Source organism: Heterobasidion irregulare (assembly GCF_000320585.1).
Source record: "Heterobasidion irregulare TC 32-1 unplaced genomic scaffold scaffold_12, whole genome shotgun sequence".
Classification (NCBI taxonomy): Eukaryota; Fungi; Basidiomycota; class Agaricomycetes; order Russulales; family Bondarzewiaceae; genus Heterobasidion; species Heterobasidion irregulare.
Genome location: NW_009258208.1, coordinates 1184587 through 1200589, shown reverse-complemented (window position 1 = coordinate 1200589; position 16003 = coordinate 1184587). Strand labels below are relative to the sequence as shown.

At 57.2% G+C, this 16003-nt stretch overlaps 5 protein-coding genes across 5 annotated transcripts; 4 read left to right on the top strand and 1 right to left on the bottom strand.

Annotated features, from left to right (window-relative positions):
* Window positions 1-111: 111 nt before the first annotated feature.
* HETIRDRAFT_106673 (uncharacterized protein) lies at window positions 112-458 on the top strand (the record flags this gene model as incomplete). Its single annotated transcript, XM_009553997.1, has 2 exons — window positions 112-193; window positions 274-458. 2 exons carry the CDS (start codon window positions 112-114, stop codon window positions 456-458), a joined length of 267 nt encoding a protein of 88 aa, XP_009552292.1.
* A 95-nt stretch (window positions 459-553) lies between these two features.
* On the top strand, window positions 554-3505 carry HETIRDRAFT_446791 (uncharacterized protein). Its single transcript, XM_009553996.1, has 7 exons — window positions 554-610; window positions 682-1738; window positions 1943-2015; window positions 2122-2209; window positions 2274-2332; window positions 2428-2771; window positions 2869-3505. Exons 1-7 carry the CDS (start codon window positions 570-572, stop codon window positions 3118-3120), a joined length of 1914 nt encoding a protein of 637 aa, XP_009552291.1. The 5' UTR covers window positions 554-569; the 3' UTR covers window positions 3121-3505.
* Window positions 3506-3847: 342 nt separating this feature from the next.
* HETIRDRAFT_430473 (uncharacterized protein) lies at window positions 3848-5941 on the bottom strand (the record flags this gene model as incomplete). The annotated part of the gene is made up of 6 exons (XM_009553995.1): window positions 3848-3943; window positions 3969-4056; window positions 4103-4316; window positions 4377-4673; window positions 4724-5078; window positions 5177-5941. The coding sequence occupies 6 exons, from the start codon at window positions 5939-5941 to the stop codon at window positions 3848-3850; spliced, it is 1815 nt and encodes a 604-aa protein (XP_009552290.1).
* Window positions 5942-6556: 615 nt separating this feature from the next.
* HETIRDRAFT_446790 (uncharacterized protein) lies at window positions 6557-8721 on the top strand (the record flags this gene model as incomplete). The annotated part of the gene is made up of 2 exons (XM_009553994.1): window positions 6557-7924; window positions 7992-8721. 2 exons carry the CDS (start codon window positions 6557-6559, stop codon window positions 8097-8099), a joined length of 1476 nt encoding a protein of 491 aa, XP_009552289.1. The 3' UTR covers window positions 8100-8721.
* Window positions 8722-10255: 1534 nt separating this feature from the next.
* Window positions 10256-15531, top strand: HETIRDRAFT_162826 (uncharacterized protein; the record flags this gene model as incomplete). Its single annotated transcript, XM_009553993.1, has 10 exons — window positions 10256-10278; window positions 10349-10389; window positions 10451-10613; window positions 10684-11089; window positions 11148-11198; window positions 11256-11454; window positions 11512-11667; window positions 11725-13256; window positions 13322-15170; window positions 15233-15531. 10 exons carry the CDS (start codon window positions 10256-10258, stop codon window positions 15529-15531), a joined length of 4719 nt encoding a protein of 1572 aa, XP_009552288.1.
* Window positions 15532-16003: the final 472 nt, after the last annotated feature.

The window sequence follows — 16003 nt, the reverse complement described above, 5'->3', positions numbered from 1 at the left end:
GATCTGCCCAATCACATCATACAGAACCTCTTATTTCCTCATGATTCACCTCACCTCGAGCGGTAGAAGTCCATCAAGCTCATTCTTCATGTTGCATCATCATGGACTCCGATGAATGCGGTGAAATTATTACCAGACTGCCTGGTGATCGGCTACGGTGGCGTCGATGGTCGGCAGTGGGGACAGATCGCAGGTATGCAAGATGGGAGAGAGAACTCTGTCTTTTGATTCTAAGCCAATAACGGAGCGGTTCATGTAACCATACGGAAGCAGGCTCAGGCACTGGCCGCCTTCTCGCGCTTTATATCTGTATGGACGGCTGGGAGCATCTGCCATGCACACAGCACGCTTTGCCCTCTGTCACGCTGCTTCCTTTGCCGCTCGTCACCCACATCCCCATGGGCGTGATCCGTGCCTCCGTGCCTTCGCGCCCTCCTGTCGACCGCCGATCTGGCTAGCACCATGACCAGCGACTGTCCCATGGCCTATAAGTACAATGCGCAGCGCACCAGCCAGACGCCTCGCCGTTCCAGACTGTGTGGACAGCCTCTCCCACTTTGGCTCCCACTATGCTGTTTCCCCTCGCCTCCCAGACGCCCGCGCGACGCTGGTACGCTCTTCATAACGTCCTTCATTTCATTCATTGGGCCCCGTAATGAACTCGTCGACGTCTGTTCACAGCGCATCGGCGCAGCGACGCCGCCAGGCAAAGATGGACGCCCTCGCACCCACGTTCGACGCCGCGCTCACGGACGCAGACGCCAAAGTGCACTCGCTGACGCTCGCACAGCTCGTGGACGCTCACCGCGCTGGCTCCGTCTCGACCGCCGACGTGCTATCCGCGTATGGCAAGAAGGCGTTCGCGGCCCAGAAGGCCACCAATTGCCTCGCCGACGTCATGTTATCAGATCTCCTCATTCTTCACCCGAAGCCAGACCCCGCTCCCGCTCACATCGACGACGACGACGGCTTCTGCGACCCTTTCGCGAAGCTCAAATCGGATTCGCATCGACACTCGGACCCGAAGCTGGACGAAGATCGGGGTCGTGCTGGGGTCCATCGTCTGCCCAGGGATGGCCACGCCGTCGGCAACGGTTGGCACGAGGTCGCCGTGACCAAGACCGAGCCCGAACCCGAGGACGATGCGGATTCTCACACAGACACGCACACCGATACAGACACGAGCGCAGACTCGGACGCGGACGACCGCCCGCTATCGGGCGTGCCGATCAGCATCAAGGACTGCATCGACGTCGCGGGCTGCGCGAGCACCCTCGGCTACACGGCCTTCGCGCACACGTCCGTGCGCACGTCGGCGCCCATCGTTCAGCTGCTGCAGCGTGCGGGCGCACTCGTGCATGTCAAGACGACCGTCCCGACGGGCCTGTTCTCGATGGAGACGACTACGTCGCTCTTCGGGCGCACCAGCAACCCATACAACCCTGCGTACTCCCCTGGTGCGTCGACGGGCGGCGGCGCCGCATTGCTTGCGCTCGGTGGGAGCGCGATAGAAATCGGGACGGACGTTGGGGGGAGCGTAAGAATCCCCGCGGCGTTCTGCGGTGTGTATAGCATGAAGGCTACTCATGGGCGGTTTCCTTCGACCGGCGCGCGCACGAGCACGCCCGGACTTGAGAGCGTGCCGACCGTGGTGTCGCCGCTTGCGCGAAAGCTGGAGGACCTGGAGGACTTTTGGAAGCGCGTGATGGGGCTGCGCCCATGGGAGATCGACCATACTGTGCGTGTCTCCTCTTACTTTATCTTTTGCCTTCCTCTCTGTCATGCGCTACACGCAACTTGCGCCTCCCGCCCTTTTCTCCTGTCTGCGCCCAGTCCCAACGTACTGGCGACGAACGACGGCACGAAAGGGGCGCGGTGCGGAAAAGAAACCTACGATCGACTTCCATGCTCATATCCCCCGTCTTGGATATTGCTTTGACAGTGCGTGCCGATGCCCTGGCGTCCGGTCGACTTTGGCGCACGCAAGCTTCGATGGGGCGTCCTCTGGAGCGACGGTGCGCCGATCCTCTCCATCGCTTACTAGCTCCTTATGTTGCACGAACTGACGACAATGTCCGATCGTCGTCACGCGTCTAATGATCGCGCGCAACCGCGTTTTAGGGATGATACCGATGACTCCGGCAGCAGAGCGAGCGCTCCGGATCGTCATCGACGCACTCAAGGCGCAGGGGCACGAGATCGTCGATTTGTGAGCGCAGTCGCGGCCCATCTGCATCCAATTACGCTGCTGACTATCGTGCCTCCCGGCCCAGCGCCCCTCCGACCGTAGAAGTGCTCAAGACCGGCTTCCAGCTCGCGTTCGCCGACGGCGGTACGTCGCGCCTCTTCGTTCCCTCCATCTCCTCTCCTCTCTTTCCCAATTGCTCACTCACTCGCCTGATGTTGTTGGTTCCGCCGGGACACCAGCGGCCCAGGTGTTCGCGCCGCTCGAGCGCAGCGACGCGATCAACCCCGGGATCCGCGCGCTCAAGGCGACGTTCGCGCTCCCGAAGCTCGTGAAGCGCGTGCTCGCGTCGTTCCTGCCCGCGCCCGACGCGGGGCTACTGCGCGCGCTACACCCCAAGTCGGTGCGCGAGGCGCGCGCGCTCGTGGTGGAGCGCGAGGCGTGGAAGCGCGCGTGGCACGAGCGGTGGAGGGAAGAGGGCGTGGATCTCGTGCTGTGTGCGCCGTGCGCGGTGCCTGGGTTGCCGGAGGGCGGGACGGGCGTGGCGGGGCTCGTCGCGGCGAGCTACGCGTTCCTGTTCAGCATCGTGCGTTTCGTTTCGTTTTCGTCTCGTTTCGCCCCCGTCCCACGGGTCCGCGTCGTGCGTGTGTGCGTGTGTGCTGACGGCGTCCGGTCTCGCGCAGCTCGATCTCCCCGCGGGCGTGCTCCCCGTGACGACGGTGTGCGCGAAGCGCGACGCGCTGCCCGCGGACTTCCGCGCGTCCGCGCTCGGGCCGTCCGCGCGCGGCGCGTACGCGTGCTACGACGCGGCGGCGATGCGCGGGCTGCCGGTTGGCGTGCAGGTCGTCGGGCGGCGGTTTGAGGAGGAGAAGGTGCTCGCGGGCATGCGGGTCGTGCGGGGCGCGGTGGGCGCGTTTGAGGGCGCGTTGTGTTAGGCGGTGCGGTGGAGGGCGTGCGGTGGAGCTGGGGCGGGGTGATCGGCGTTGGGCCGTGCGATGGCCGGTGGGATCGTTGCTGCGCGTGCTTTGGGCGGGGGGAGCGCGGGTGGGAGGATGATGGTGGCGATGATGGTGGTGGTGGTGGGTTTCCCGACGGGTTTAGCGTTTGTATTCATTAATTCTCCAAGGCCTCAACTCAGCGGGCCGCGTGGGTCGGTCAGCGCGGTATCTATCATACCGTACAGCATTGGATTGCATTACTAGTATTTGCGGGGCGCCGCCGGTGTAGCTAACGTACTGGCGCCCCTTCCCTCCAGCTTGTACTCTCTATCTATCTATCTATCTATCTACCTACTCTGATATATTATAGGACTTTCTTGTCTTGTTGGGCGGGTTTGAACGTGAACATGAGCCCGTTTTGGGAGGTTCGTGGACGCTTGTGGCGAGGGGTTGTAGTTTGGCTTGGGGCTTATATGCACAGGGAATTGCGGGATTGGGTTCAGGGTTTTGAACGTGGAGGGTGACGGGCACACGGGGGTCAGCTGGCAGTGGCAGCGCGCGGCGGCGTCAGGGTATGTCTGTCTGTCTGTCGTCACGGAGGGGCTTTTGAAGGCCCGTACGTGTCTGGACGCTGGCGATAAAGGGTTTACTAGAATGGGACGGGTTGGTTACGGGAGATTGGGGATGATATCATGGGAAGGCCCGAAGTGGGACCCATAGGCGCTCACTGGTGGTCACGTTCTGTCGGGCGCTGCCAGGAGTGCGCAGCGTTCACGTTGAGTTCGGCAAGCCGTGCTCCGCACTCTGTTTTCGTGTTGTACTGATTAATAGGGTGATTGACTGACATTTCTGGTGCGTTGGACGGACTTGGGCGTGCGCGCATCGTTGTCGGACATGGCTGCACGGCAGCGCCGATGGGATAGGCTGGGGTGACTGGGCGGGGCTATAATTGGACGCGGACGGATAGGGACGGACGCACTGATTGGACGGACGGGTGGGATGGGCGCACGGCGCAGCGGGCTTTGCAGGATTGAATGGAAAGGAGTGGGAGCCGGGTGGGACATTGGGATGGGATGACGCACGCTGGCAGGCGGACGCGTGGTCGAGTTTCGAGATACCGCAACGCGCGAGAGAGAGGGTCGAGGCAGGGATATTCCTGGCGCGAGGCGAGCGTCGTCGGACGGCATAAAGCGCTATAAGAGAGCGTGTGCGGGCGTCAACACGATGATCTTTCCCCGAACACGGACACGGACGCGGACAGAGTGTTTCGCATCCACGCCACGCGGCGGCGCAGCAGCCTAATAGCAGCCTCGCATACGTCCTGACGGTCCTCCGTCGTCCGCCGCCAGCCTCTGCCATGCCCTGCAGCTGGACCTGGTTCTGAAGTTCGTTGAAGACCGGCCTGCCCCAGCGTGTGCAGTCGTGTGCGCGCCGTTGTGTCCAGGTGCGCGCGAACTGCGAGTGAAAAGAGTGTGGCGAGTGGACGTGTGGTAGTGGAGCACCATCGCTGACAGCGTTGACAGCCTGGACGACCACAGCAGTCAGGAGCACTGAACGGTACCTGTCACAGTCGCCGCGTCCCTTCACTCCTCTCCTCCACCTCCATCAACAATGTCCTCCTCGTCCGACGGCTCGCTCCCCGCCCCTCCGCCCCGCACAACCACCGCGCCGTCCCAGTCCCCGCCGTCCTCGTCGCCCTCCCAGTCACGCTCGAGCTCTTCTTCTTCTGTCGGTGCGTCTAACACGGGCACGCCTTCGTCGCAGCTCTCGCCCTCGCCCTCGCCTTCATCTCCCGTGGCATCCAGCACTTCCGCGCGCTCGTCCTCCTTGGCGCCCTCGAACACGCCGACAGCGACCACCTCGCCCTCTGCGTCACGGTCGTCATCGTCGTTGTCCGGCGCGACGGGAAGCGTTTCCACCCCGTGAGTCGCTTCGCCCAGACGGTCTGCGACGCCCTATTAATGACACCCAGTGCTCCCTCTTCTCGTTCTTCCTCCTCCTCCTCGTCGTCACCCTCGTCGTCGTCGCTGTCTTCCACCTCTGTTCAATCCACCTCTGCGCAATCGTCGTCTGCGCTGACGGGCTCCGCGTCCGTCTCTACGACCGCTGTGTCCAATTCCACGTCGGTCGTGTCCTCTCGCGCGTCTCCTTCCCCCGTTCTGACATCCTTTTCGTCCTTGCCCACTTCGTCTCCTACACGCACGATTTCTGACCTCACCTCCCTCTCGCTGCCGTTCTCCTCCACCCCCTTGTCCTTATCTTCGCCTACTACTCTTAATGTCCCGACGTCCTCCCTCCTGCGATTCCCTTTACCCACTTCCGTTTCCTCGTCCGTGGCCGCGTCCGATTTGTCTTCCTCTTCGTCGGCTCCCGTGCTGTTGACGTCGTCCCCGTCCGCCACGCTTTCGTCTTTCTCCATTGACCCTACCTCGTCATTCACGACTGTCGGAAACGCCTCGTTCACGTCGTCTACGAATTTACCCTCCTCCTCATCTTCACTAACATCTATCACCCTTCCTATCTCTACAATCCCTTCAACTAGCCTATCTTCCTCCTCATCCTCCACCCCTTCCACCGACCGTCCCTCCTCGCTGACCTCCCTAACCTCCTCCACCTCCACCAGCTCCTCCTCCCTCCTCCTCCCCCCCTCATCCCCAGCCTCATCCCCAATCTCCTCCCCTCCGCCCGCGTCCCCGTCCACATATCCCTCGTTCTCGCCAAGCGCCGTCCGCTCCTCCGCGCTGCTCCCCGAATCGACGTCCGTCGCGCGGATAACCTCCGCGCGCATCGTTACCTCCACCTTCCTCACCACCGTCATCGTCACGACCACCGGCCCCGGCGGGCGCGTTACTCAGGTCACGACCGCGTTCGCGACGGGCACGATCGTCCCTGCGCCCGGCGGGAACCGCTCTGCGTGAGTTTCCTCCTCTTTTTTCTTTTTGGTAGATGGGTGTCTATTATCATTCTCTCTCGATTCTTTTTATTATTTAAATGACATTCTGCGCTTCGGTTTATCATTTTATACCGGGTTTTTTTTCGTTTTTCGTCGTTTGGGTTTCTGCTCGTGTTCGTCGCGCGGTTCTCGACGAGGAGCCGTCTCAAGTTACATCTTCATTTTCACATCCAGCCCTGCACCTTCCCCCACGCACCCTCTCCTCCCGCCCAGCCATCCCTTCCGTGCGCTGACCCAGACCTCTCCCCCGCTCCGCACAGGCTCTCAAGCAACCCCGGCGCCATCGCCGGCATCGCCGTCGGCGCGGCCGTCGCGGTGCTCGCCGCGCTCCTCTGGGCACTCCTCGCGTGCCGCCGCCGGCGCGTGCGGCGGCTCGAGCGCGTAGTCGCGCGGGGGCTGGTGCCGGCGCGGGCGCCCCTGGTTGATGCGGATGACGTGGCGGGGGAAGGAGAGACGGGTGCGGGTGGGGTGGGGAGCGAGATGGGGGAGAGGGAGAGGGAGATGAGGGTGGGGATGGGGGTGGGGGGTTTTTGGTATCCGGTGGGGTATGACGTGGAGGCGGGTGCGGGAGGCGGTGGAGGCGGCGATGTGGGTGGCGATGGCGATGCGGGCGGCGAAGGAGATGGCGATGGCGTGGGGCTGGCGAGGAGCGGCGAGGGGCTGTTGAGCGCGCCGCGCGCGGCGTCGTCTCCGTTTGGGCTGGAGCCCGGGATGTGGATCGCAAACCGCGTGCTTGGGAACGGGCTTGAGAGCGGGAACGAAGGCGGCGGCGGGCTGGTACCGCGGCCGTCGCTCTCGTACGCGTCTGCGCGCGCGTCGTCGTCTGGGCACAGTCACAGCCATGCGTACGAGCATGGAGGGCTGGCGCGCTCGCGAGAGAGCGGGGAGGAGGGCCGGCCGAAGTCGTCTAGCGCGAACTCGCACTCGCACTCGCACTCGCATTCGCATTCTCACTCGCACTCGCACTCGCATTCGCACTCGCATTCACAGGCGCACTCGGACGAGCGCAGGCTGAGGCAGAGCACGAGCCCGAGTGCGAGCGGGAGCGAGGCGGCGCTCCTCCGCGATCGGGACCGTGAGCGCGACCGGGACCAGGCCCGAACGGGCTCGCCGTCGAAGCGGATCCGCAAGCGCAGGCCGCCGTCCGAGCGCGGTCCGCCCCCCGCCAGCTACCCGTCCACAGCGCGCCCCTCGTCCTCCTCGTCCTCCGTCTCGAAAAGCAAGCGCAAGGGTAAGGACAGGGACAGGGGCGGGGACAAAGAGGGGGCGGCCGCGCGCACGAGCGCGGAGAGCGAGCGCAGCCGCCCGGGCAGCCCCGCCAGCGCGACGGGCACCGCCTTCCTCGCGCGCGGCTTGCGCTGGCGGCTGCGCGGCGGGAACACCGCCACCGCCGGCAGCGCGAGCGGGAGCACGAGCGGGCACGGGACGCGCGCGGCGTCGCCCAGCGATGAGCGGCGAGCGGCGGCTGCGCTGCCTCCGCCCGTGCCTACCTTCTTCGAAGGGCCAGACGCGGCCCTGCGGCGCGTCGCGCGGGCGTCGGCGTCCGCCTTGGGTCCGCTGCCGAGCATCGCGTATCCGCCGCCTTCGCCGCCACCGCCATCACTGCCGTTCACGCCGCCGTTCACTCCACCGTTCGCCCCGCCCCATCCTGCGTTCTCTACCCAGCCGCCGCCGTCGCCCTCCGGGACGGCATCGACGGGGACAGGCGTGGGAGTGGGCGGCGTGGTCACGGAGGGCTTGTTGCATCCCAAGCTTGGGATGCGGTTCGAGGCTGGGACAGCGAGCGTGGGGCAGTTGAGCGAGTTTAGCCTGAGGGACGACGTGGATTATTCGCGGCCTGTGTTTGCGGTGAGTTTGTTTGCGTGTGTGTGGGACGCGGACTGATGTGAATGATTTTTTTTTGGGGGGGGTGCAGAGGATGTATACGTCCGCGACGCTTGATTCGGCGTCTTTGATCGATCGGGACGGGCATTCTACGGATCGGGAGACGATCCTCGAGCGTGACCCCGCGCCGCCGCCATAACCCTTCCACCGATCTTTCGCGCTCCGCAGCATACTCGTACGCCTGCCGTCCTCCGCCCTTATATCTGGGATTTTTTTTCAGACGCTGCCTCTGCCGCGCGCTTAGATGATAAGTTGTGTTCGGTTTGGCTTTTCCTATTCCCCTCGTTTTTTTTTGCATATACCCGCTCCCGCGATCCGGCGGCTCATACCTGTTTTCTCGACTCCAAAACGTCCGCCGTCTCGGCTACTCTGATGGCGGTGCACACGCACCATCTACCTCCTCGATCAGTCCTCGACCGAACTCGACATACACACTTGTTTGTTTGGTCCTCGTCGCACTGGATCTTAATTTGACGCCCGCTAACGAATTCCCCTCCGTCTCGTTCTCGTCCTCGTCCTCGTTCTCATCTTTATTTTCCTTCTACTTCGTTTGATTACTACGCACATCACACGCCGAACGGCTCAGTCATTATCTACACACCTACATGCATACATGTCCTCCATACACGACGAACCCTGCATGCGTCCCGCATTGACCATACTGAACCTTACATATACTTACACCACACACCTGCACACTTACACAACGCGCTTACACATATACATGCACACGCACACTGACGCTGACGCTGACGTTCCCCCTCCCCCACACTCTTATTCATATAATCCATATCACCGTCTGTCTGTCTGTCTATTTATTGAAGACGCGCGCCGCGACCTGCCACCCGGCCCTGATTAATAGAGGTGCGCGGCCCCCTGCTCTTTTTTTTGGCGTTCCTGACGTCGGGCTCGTCCTGCTTTGTGTATTAGATTCTGTCCGGCGGCACGCATGGCCTCGCCCTGCGCCTGCGCCCGCTCGCGAGGATTGGCATTTAGGATGTATACTTATCGGTATCCGTTTTTGTTATCAATCATAGGATGGTTTTCTGTGTTTGCTGCGCACCTGAACGACCGTGATTCGTGACCTGTTGCAAGTGGCGCGATGCGGACGGTGTTTACGTTGACTCAATGACTCCAACCTCGAATGACAGAAAGCTTGTTGGGCGGTGCGATCCGATGTCTTCTGCAAAGGGAATCTCGATTGGACGATTGCGCTCTCTGTACACGAGTGAGGTCTATAAAGTATGAAAAGGCCTACGGAAAGAGGGAAAGGAGAGGAATTAGGAAGGGGCAGTCCTAGGCAAGATGATGGATCTGAAACAAAATTTTGCAAATCTGCATGTCCCCTTTATATGCGGTGAGCCAATTGTTGATTCAGCGGCTGGGATTTGAATGATTCGGCCTCAGGAGGGTGCGGAAAAGCCGACTGCGGGCTTTCCTACACTGACTGAAAAGATAATCGATGGTCGCAGAGCACTGAGATTAGGTGGACTCGCCGCATAACTTTGAAGAAGATCCTTGAACTCGGACTTGAACTCGCTCCGACCTCATGGTATTTGAGAGTCTTCAATCGTTAGGTCTGACCAGGCGATCGCATTGTGCTAACCTGACTCGCCACAAACCAGACCACCACATGGCGGTGCAAAGGATCCAGTGTATTCATTTCTTGATGAGCTCACCAAAGATAGATAGACTGCATGCCCGGGCTGGACGGTCGGGGGCGACTAACCATGCCGTGGCAGGAGCATGATGTAGACATCCAGAGAACAATGAAGCTTGTGATGATTTTCAGGCGATGTAATGCATATTGACAACAGCTGCAAGGCTAATTGAATGTGAGGTTGAAGTTGTGTGAAGAAGACAGTGGCTGAAATTACGAAAGGAGCAGGGCGCGGCGCGGGCGACCGACGCGTGTCTTACTGAGTCCTTACTATCACGACCAGCCACGACTGCCGACGACCGCCATGCTAATGTTCTCATCGCTCACGAATCATCATGACTTGCGCCGGCTATTGAAGCGGGATGAACGAATCATCGTGAAGTGCACCAAGGTGTAACTTTTTCTATTCCTAGGCCCGAACTTGTCAACCCCTCACCGAGGCCGCCGAGACGGGTGGGAAGCTATAGGAAGATTTACTTTTTCACGCAGCGCCTCACCCTTATCTGAAGATAGAGCGCCTAACGTAGTTTCTAATGCACTTCCTCCACATTGTAGCGTAAATTCGGCGATCGAATACCTATCATCAACCCACCACGAATCTGTGTGCTCATTGTTCAACAGACTCATCTCAAGCTATGATGTCCCCTGCCACAGAACGGTGAGTTTCATAGTACTCAAGCATGTTTGTTGACCGGCAGGTTACTAATTCTGCGCCTTTCGACTCATAGCATCTCTGGCCTTCGGTCGAGTACTCACTTGAACATCACAGGTGTGTGTATGCTACTTACTGATGCTGGGTCTCGGTCTCCTCACCCTCTCCATCCTACCAGTTGTTCGTGCCTTCGATCTTCCGAAGATTTCCAAACTTGTCAAAGTCAAGTCTCGGACTGAAGATGGTAGATTCTATGCCATATTATCTGTCGATGGAAAACGAGAGAAAACCAAGATCGCTGACCCAAGCAGTGCTCCGGAGTGGAATGAAATTTTTTTCTTGTGAGTGTCATGCTCTTTGTTGTCTTTCATATTCTTTGTTGATAATTAATGATTATGTCGCTGACTACAGTGATGCGCACCAATTCTCCGTTCTGAAGCTCGACATCTACGCCCGTCGCCTACTGGGAAAGGATATACACATCGGCGGCATCTCTGAATTAATCGCCGGCTTATGTCCGCCGATACTCACCAGTGGGAAATACACTCAGGTCCAGTCATTGCTAGACGTTACCATGGCGATCTCAGAGGAAACACCTGCCCGTGTTGAATTCCGTCTTGCAATCGTAGTCGACAGGCAACAAGCAGAGTCGGCCGATATTCGGAGAGACGCTGAGGCTGCCTTAGTCGACATGCATCCCCTCGCAAAGGGAGCTTCAACATCCGCTCTTGGCCTTGTGAAGGACTTCGTTGATAACTGGACGCCCCTCTTGCGAAAGGTCAAATTATTTTGTGACTTGGTGGACGTTCTCGCTGAAGTACGTCTTGGCCGTACGCATTCGGATGGCGGGATACTCATATGAAACCTTCTGTTAGGTGAACCCTTACGCCAAAATGGCCTGGAACATAGTATCTATACCACAGAAGGTTTTTGTCCATCGACCTTGACAGCTTGGCTCGCGATGCTGACGCAACATCATGAAGATCATGAAAATACAGATGGACCGCGACGACCGGATACAGAAGCTCTTCACGACCATGAACTCCTTTTATGACATAGTGAACGATCTGGAGAAAGAGCTCAAGAGCGTCGATTCTCTGCAAGACCTTCTGCAACGGATAGCTCAACAGACTACAGAATGCTTTTACTTCATCCGTGACTATGCAAAGACCGAGGGTTTCCGTGAGCCTAATCTGATACTGTGCGCTTCTCTTATAACTTTCTTTTTGTTCTAAACAGTGAGTCGAACGGGACGGCACCTATTCTCAGAGGCAGACAACAAGATCAATGAATACTGTGCTGTGTTTGATGAATTCAAAGATGAATTCTACGGGCGAGTGTCAGTAAAGACTCAGATTGTGGTGACTCGTATCCTTGACGAAGTGCAAGATCTGGGTATGCGACACACATCTACCGGTCATTTCTTATCGAATTTCTGATCGCTTATATTAGCCACTGACATCAACTTGGACGACATCCCGTACGCGGATGACGCTACCTTTGACGAGGCAAAGGGGTGTCAAGCGGGAACGCGCGTGGGTATTCTAGACGAAATCACGGAATGGATCAACGCTGAGGACGGTCCTCGTATTTTCTTGCTATCTGGTGCCGCGGGGACTGGCAAATCGGCTATTGCACACACTATTGCTCATCGCTTCAAAAACATGAACCGTCTCGGATCTTCTTTTTGCTTTGTGCGTGGCCGAACAGACCGCGGCCCGGACAAACTTTTCTCAACCGTGGCTCGTGATCTGGCCGATTTCGACGAGGGCATACGGCGCACGCTATACAAGGTTGTCAAGGATAATAAAGCACTGCGGGTCGCGTTAAAGGTTACCCAACAGTTCAACAACCTTATTCTCAAACCAGTCGAGATGCTCACGATCACTGGTCCCGTCGTGATAGTCGTCGATGCTCTGGATGAAAGCGGGGATGCTTTAACGCGCCAAGACCTCCTCCGGGAGTTGGCCAGTAAAATCGAAGCCCTTCCCGCCAATTTCCGTATCCTCCTCACATCTCGCCCCGAACTTGATATCGAACGTTCGTTTCGAACGTGCAGCCATATCGTCATCAAAAGGATGGAGGATCTTTCGTTGTCTTCAACCGATGACGACATCAGATTGTACATTCACAGTCATCTGAGCCACCCTGATCTAGATGACATCGATGACGAATGTATGCGTACGCTTGTGTTGAAATGCGAGGGACTATTCCAGTGGGCATCCGTCGCCTGTGAATTTATCAAAGGCGTGGGCATTCCAGGATCAGCTCCCAGGGAACGATACGACATTCTGATTCAGGGTACAACAAGCGCAGCCTGGTGTCTGGATAATTTGTATAGGACGGTTTTATCTCATTTTTTTCACCCAGCGGTCCCTTTGGTAATGGAGAGATTCAGGCTTGTCATGGCCCTCGTATTAGCGGCGTTCGAACCTCTTTCCATGGAGTCACTGAACGAAGTTCTCTTTGCTGTGAAGGAAGGAAACCCGGGCTTCAAGGCGAACGTCATCTTGGAATACATGGGCTCTCTGTTGAGCGGAGTGACTGGGAACGAGGCTGTCCGTCCATGGCATAATTCATTCCGCGACTTTTTGCTGGATGATGCCCGCAGCTCCGACTTCTACGTAGACACATCAAACACTCACGCAGAGTTCACAGTCGCTGTGTTGTACATCCTGAAGAAGCAGCTGACATTCAATATATGCCACCTGGAATCCTCGTATGCGGCAAACAAGGACATACCTGACCTCGCTAATCGCATAACGAGGTATATACCAGCTCATCTATCGTACTCTTGTCGCTTCTGGGCGAAGCACTTGCAAACCACAGCCGCAAGCTTAGACTCTGATCCTGATCCTAGAGTGCTCAAAGGCGTGGAAGTATTGCTCAAAGACAAGTTTCTATTCTGGCTTGAGGTAATGAGTCTTCTCGGTGCCATACCTATGGCTGCGCAAGCAACGTCTTCTCTCGTGGAGTGGAGTTCGGTAAGTAGCTTTTTCCAGGGTAGAAACATCAAGCTGAGGTTTTTCAATGTTCTGCCATTGCCTAGAGTCTACCTACTGGACAAATATCCGAATTGGCGAGTGGCATGCATGCGTTTGTAAACGCATTCGGGTTACTCACATCACAGTCTACTCCGCACATATATCTATCTGCCCTACCATTCGCTCCGCAAAGTTCGACTGTATTGGAGACCTTTGGTAAACACTTTCCTCACAGATTAAAGGTTTCCGCTGGGGCCAACAGTCATTGGCCAGCTACCCAGCATATCATACAAACACGATCTAGAGTGCTATGCCTCGCATTCTCATCCGATGGGTCGTGGATCGTGTCAGGCTCGGAGGATTCGACAATCCGGGTATGGGATGCGGCAACATTCGCTGCTCTGGGCGAGCCCCTCAAGGGGCACACAAGTTCGGTCTCTTCTGTTGCTTTCTCGCCAGACAGGTCAAAGATCGTGTCAGGCTCGTATGACAACACCGTCCGAGTGTGGGACGTGGCAATGGGTGCTGCAGTGGGCGTTCCGTTCGAGGGACACAAACATTCGGTAACTTGTGTTGCCTTCTCGCTAGACGGGTCGCGAATTGTGTCAGGCTCGGACGACACGACGATCTGGGTGTGGGACTCATCAACGGGTGCTGCTGTGGGAAAGCCACTTGCGGGACACGCCAGCTGGGTCAATGCGGTTGCTTTCTCACCCAATGGGTCGCGGATTGTATCAGGCTCGGACGATAAGACAATCCGGGTGTGGGATGTGGCAACGGGTGACATCGTGGGAAAGCCTTTCGAGGGTCACAGATATTCGGTCTCTTCTGTCGCTTTCTCACCCGATGGGTTGCAGATTGTGTCAGGCTCATACGACAAGACGATCCGGGTGTGGAATGTGACAACAGGTGATGCTGTGGGAGAGCCTCTCGAGGGGCACACAGGTTGGATCAACTCTGTCGCTTTCTCACCAGGCGGGTTAAGAATCGTGTCAGGCTCGGATGACAAAACAATCCGGGTATGGGATGCGGCATCGCGCACTGCTCTTGGTGAGCCTCTCAAGGGACACACAGATTCGGTCCGGTCTGTTGTTTTCTCACCAGATGGGTCTCGTATCGTGTCAGGCTCATGGGACATGACAATCCGGATATGGGATGCAGCAACGGGTGCTGCCGTTGGCGAGCCTCTGGAGGAGCGCATGATTTCCGCCAATTTCGTTGCTTTCTCATCAGATGGGTCACAGATCGTGTCAGGATTGGACGACAAGACAATCCAAGTGTGGGATGCGACAACGGGTGCTGCTGTGGACGACCCCTTCAATGAACACATAAATTGGGTCAACTCTGTTACTTTCTCTCCAGACGGGTCACGGATCGTGTCAGGCTTGTACGACAGCACGATCCGAGTGTGGGACTCGGCAACGAGTGCTGCTTTAGGAGAACCACTTGTAGGACACACTAGCTGTGTCAATGCTGTTGCTTTCTCACCAGATGGGTCACGAATCGCGTCAGGCTCGGATGACAAGACAATCAGGGTGTGGAATATGGTAACGGGTGATGCTGTGGGAGAGCCTTTCGAGGGACACACAAGTTGGGTAAATTCTGTTGCCTTCTCGCCAGATGGGTTGAGGATCGTGTCAGGCTCGGAAGATAAGACAGTCCGCGTGTGGGATGTGGCAACAGGTGCTGCTGTGGGAGAACCTCTCGAGGGACATACAAGCTCGGTCAATTCTGTTGCTTTTTCACCAAACGGGTTGCGTATCGTGTCAGGCTCGCAGGACTCGACTATCAGGATATGGGATGCGGCTATAGTTCAACATGGCCTGAGCTATGTCGATGACCCACAGGCGATGTCACGCTCGGATGCCAATAATCCTTCCGCAAGGCGATCTGATTTTTACGGTATGCGTCCTGGTAAGTTCCTTCGTAGTTGTCTGAGCTGAGACTACCCATTGTCTGACTTGGATATTTTATAGCTTCTATTCTCATCTCATCACGTCCGGAACATGCCATGCGCACAGATAGCCTCTATGATGATCCTTTGACGTCACCTCAAAGCTACCACCGTCTCTCTAAACACCTGAATAACGATGGTTGGATAGTGGGTCCAGCCAGAGAATTGTTATTTTGGGTGCCTGTTGCATACCGCGACAAGCTGTGGTCTGATGCAAGGCTGAGGCAAGTCATAGGGAAGGAATATGTGCAGCTCGATCTTAGTCAATTTGTTCATGGAACCTCTTGGCATGAGTGTTATCAACCTTCGAAGTCGCACTGATTTAAACCAGTCTAGTTTTATGTTTTGGCTATGCACAAAGTTGTTGAGTCGATGTGGCTGTACTTCTTGTGTCTGCAGCAATTATTCTGCCAATTTACGCAGCATGCCCACCGATCACTGAATTCTCGTTCGAGGCGTAGGTTGTATTTCTTACAAGATATCCGCGCAAAGTCGAAGGATATTCACCGAGAGTCGACATCTATATTGGCTGGAGAATCAGCATCAGCCCTGTTTTATAGTAAATCTCACATGGCTTGATCTGCATATCAATATTCAGTGGGGCCAAAAAAATAAAAAAAGGATGAGCAACCAATCACAAAGACAAGCGCTCACCTAGTAACACTGCATTGAAGCGGCCATATGCCTTGAGAACATCCAGCACTCACTTATGAATGATGGGGCACACAGACCTGTTCTCTGCTTCCGTTTATTGGCTCACAGTAAATGACAGCAAGGAGGCCTTTGTTGATTT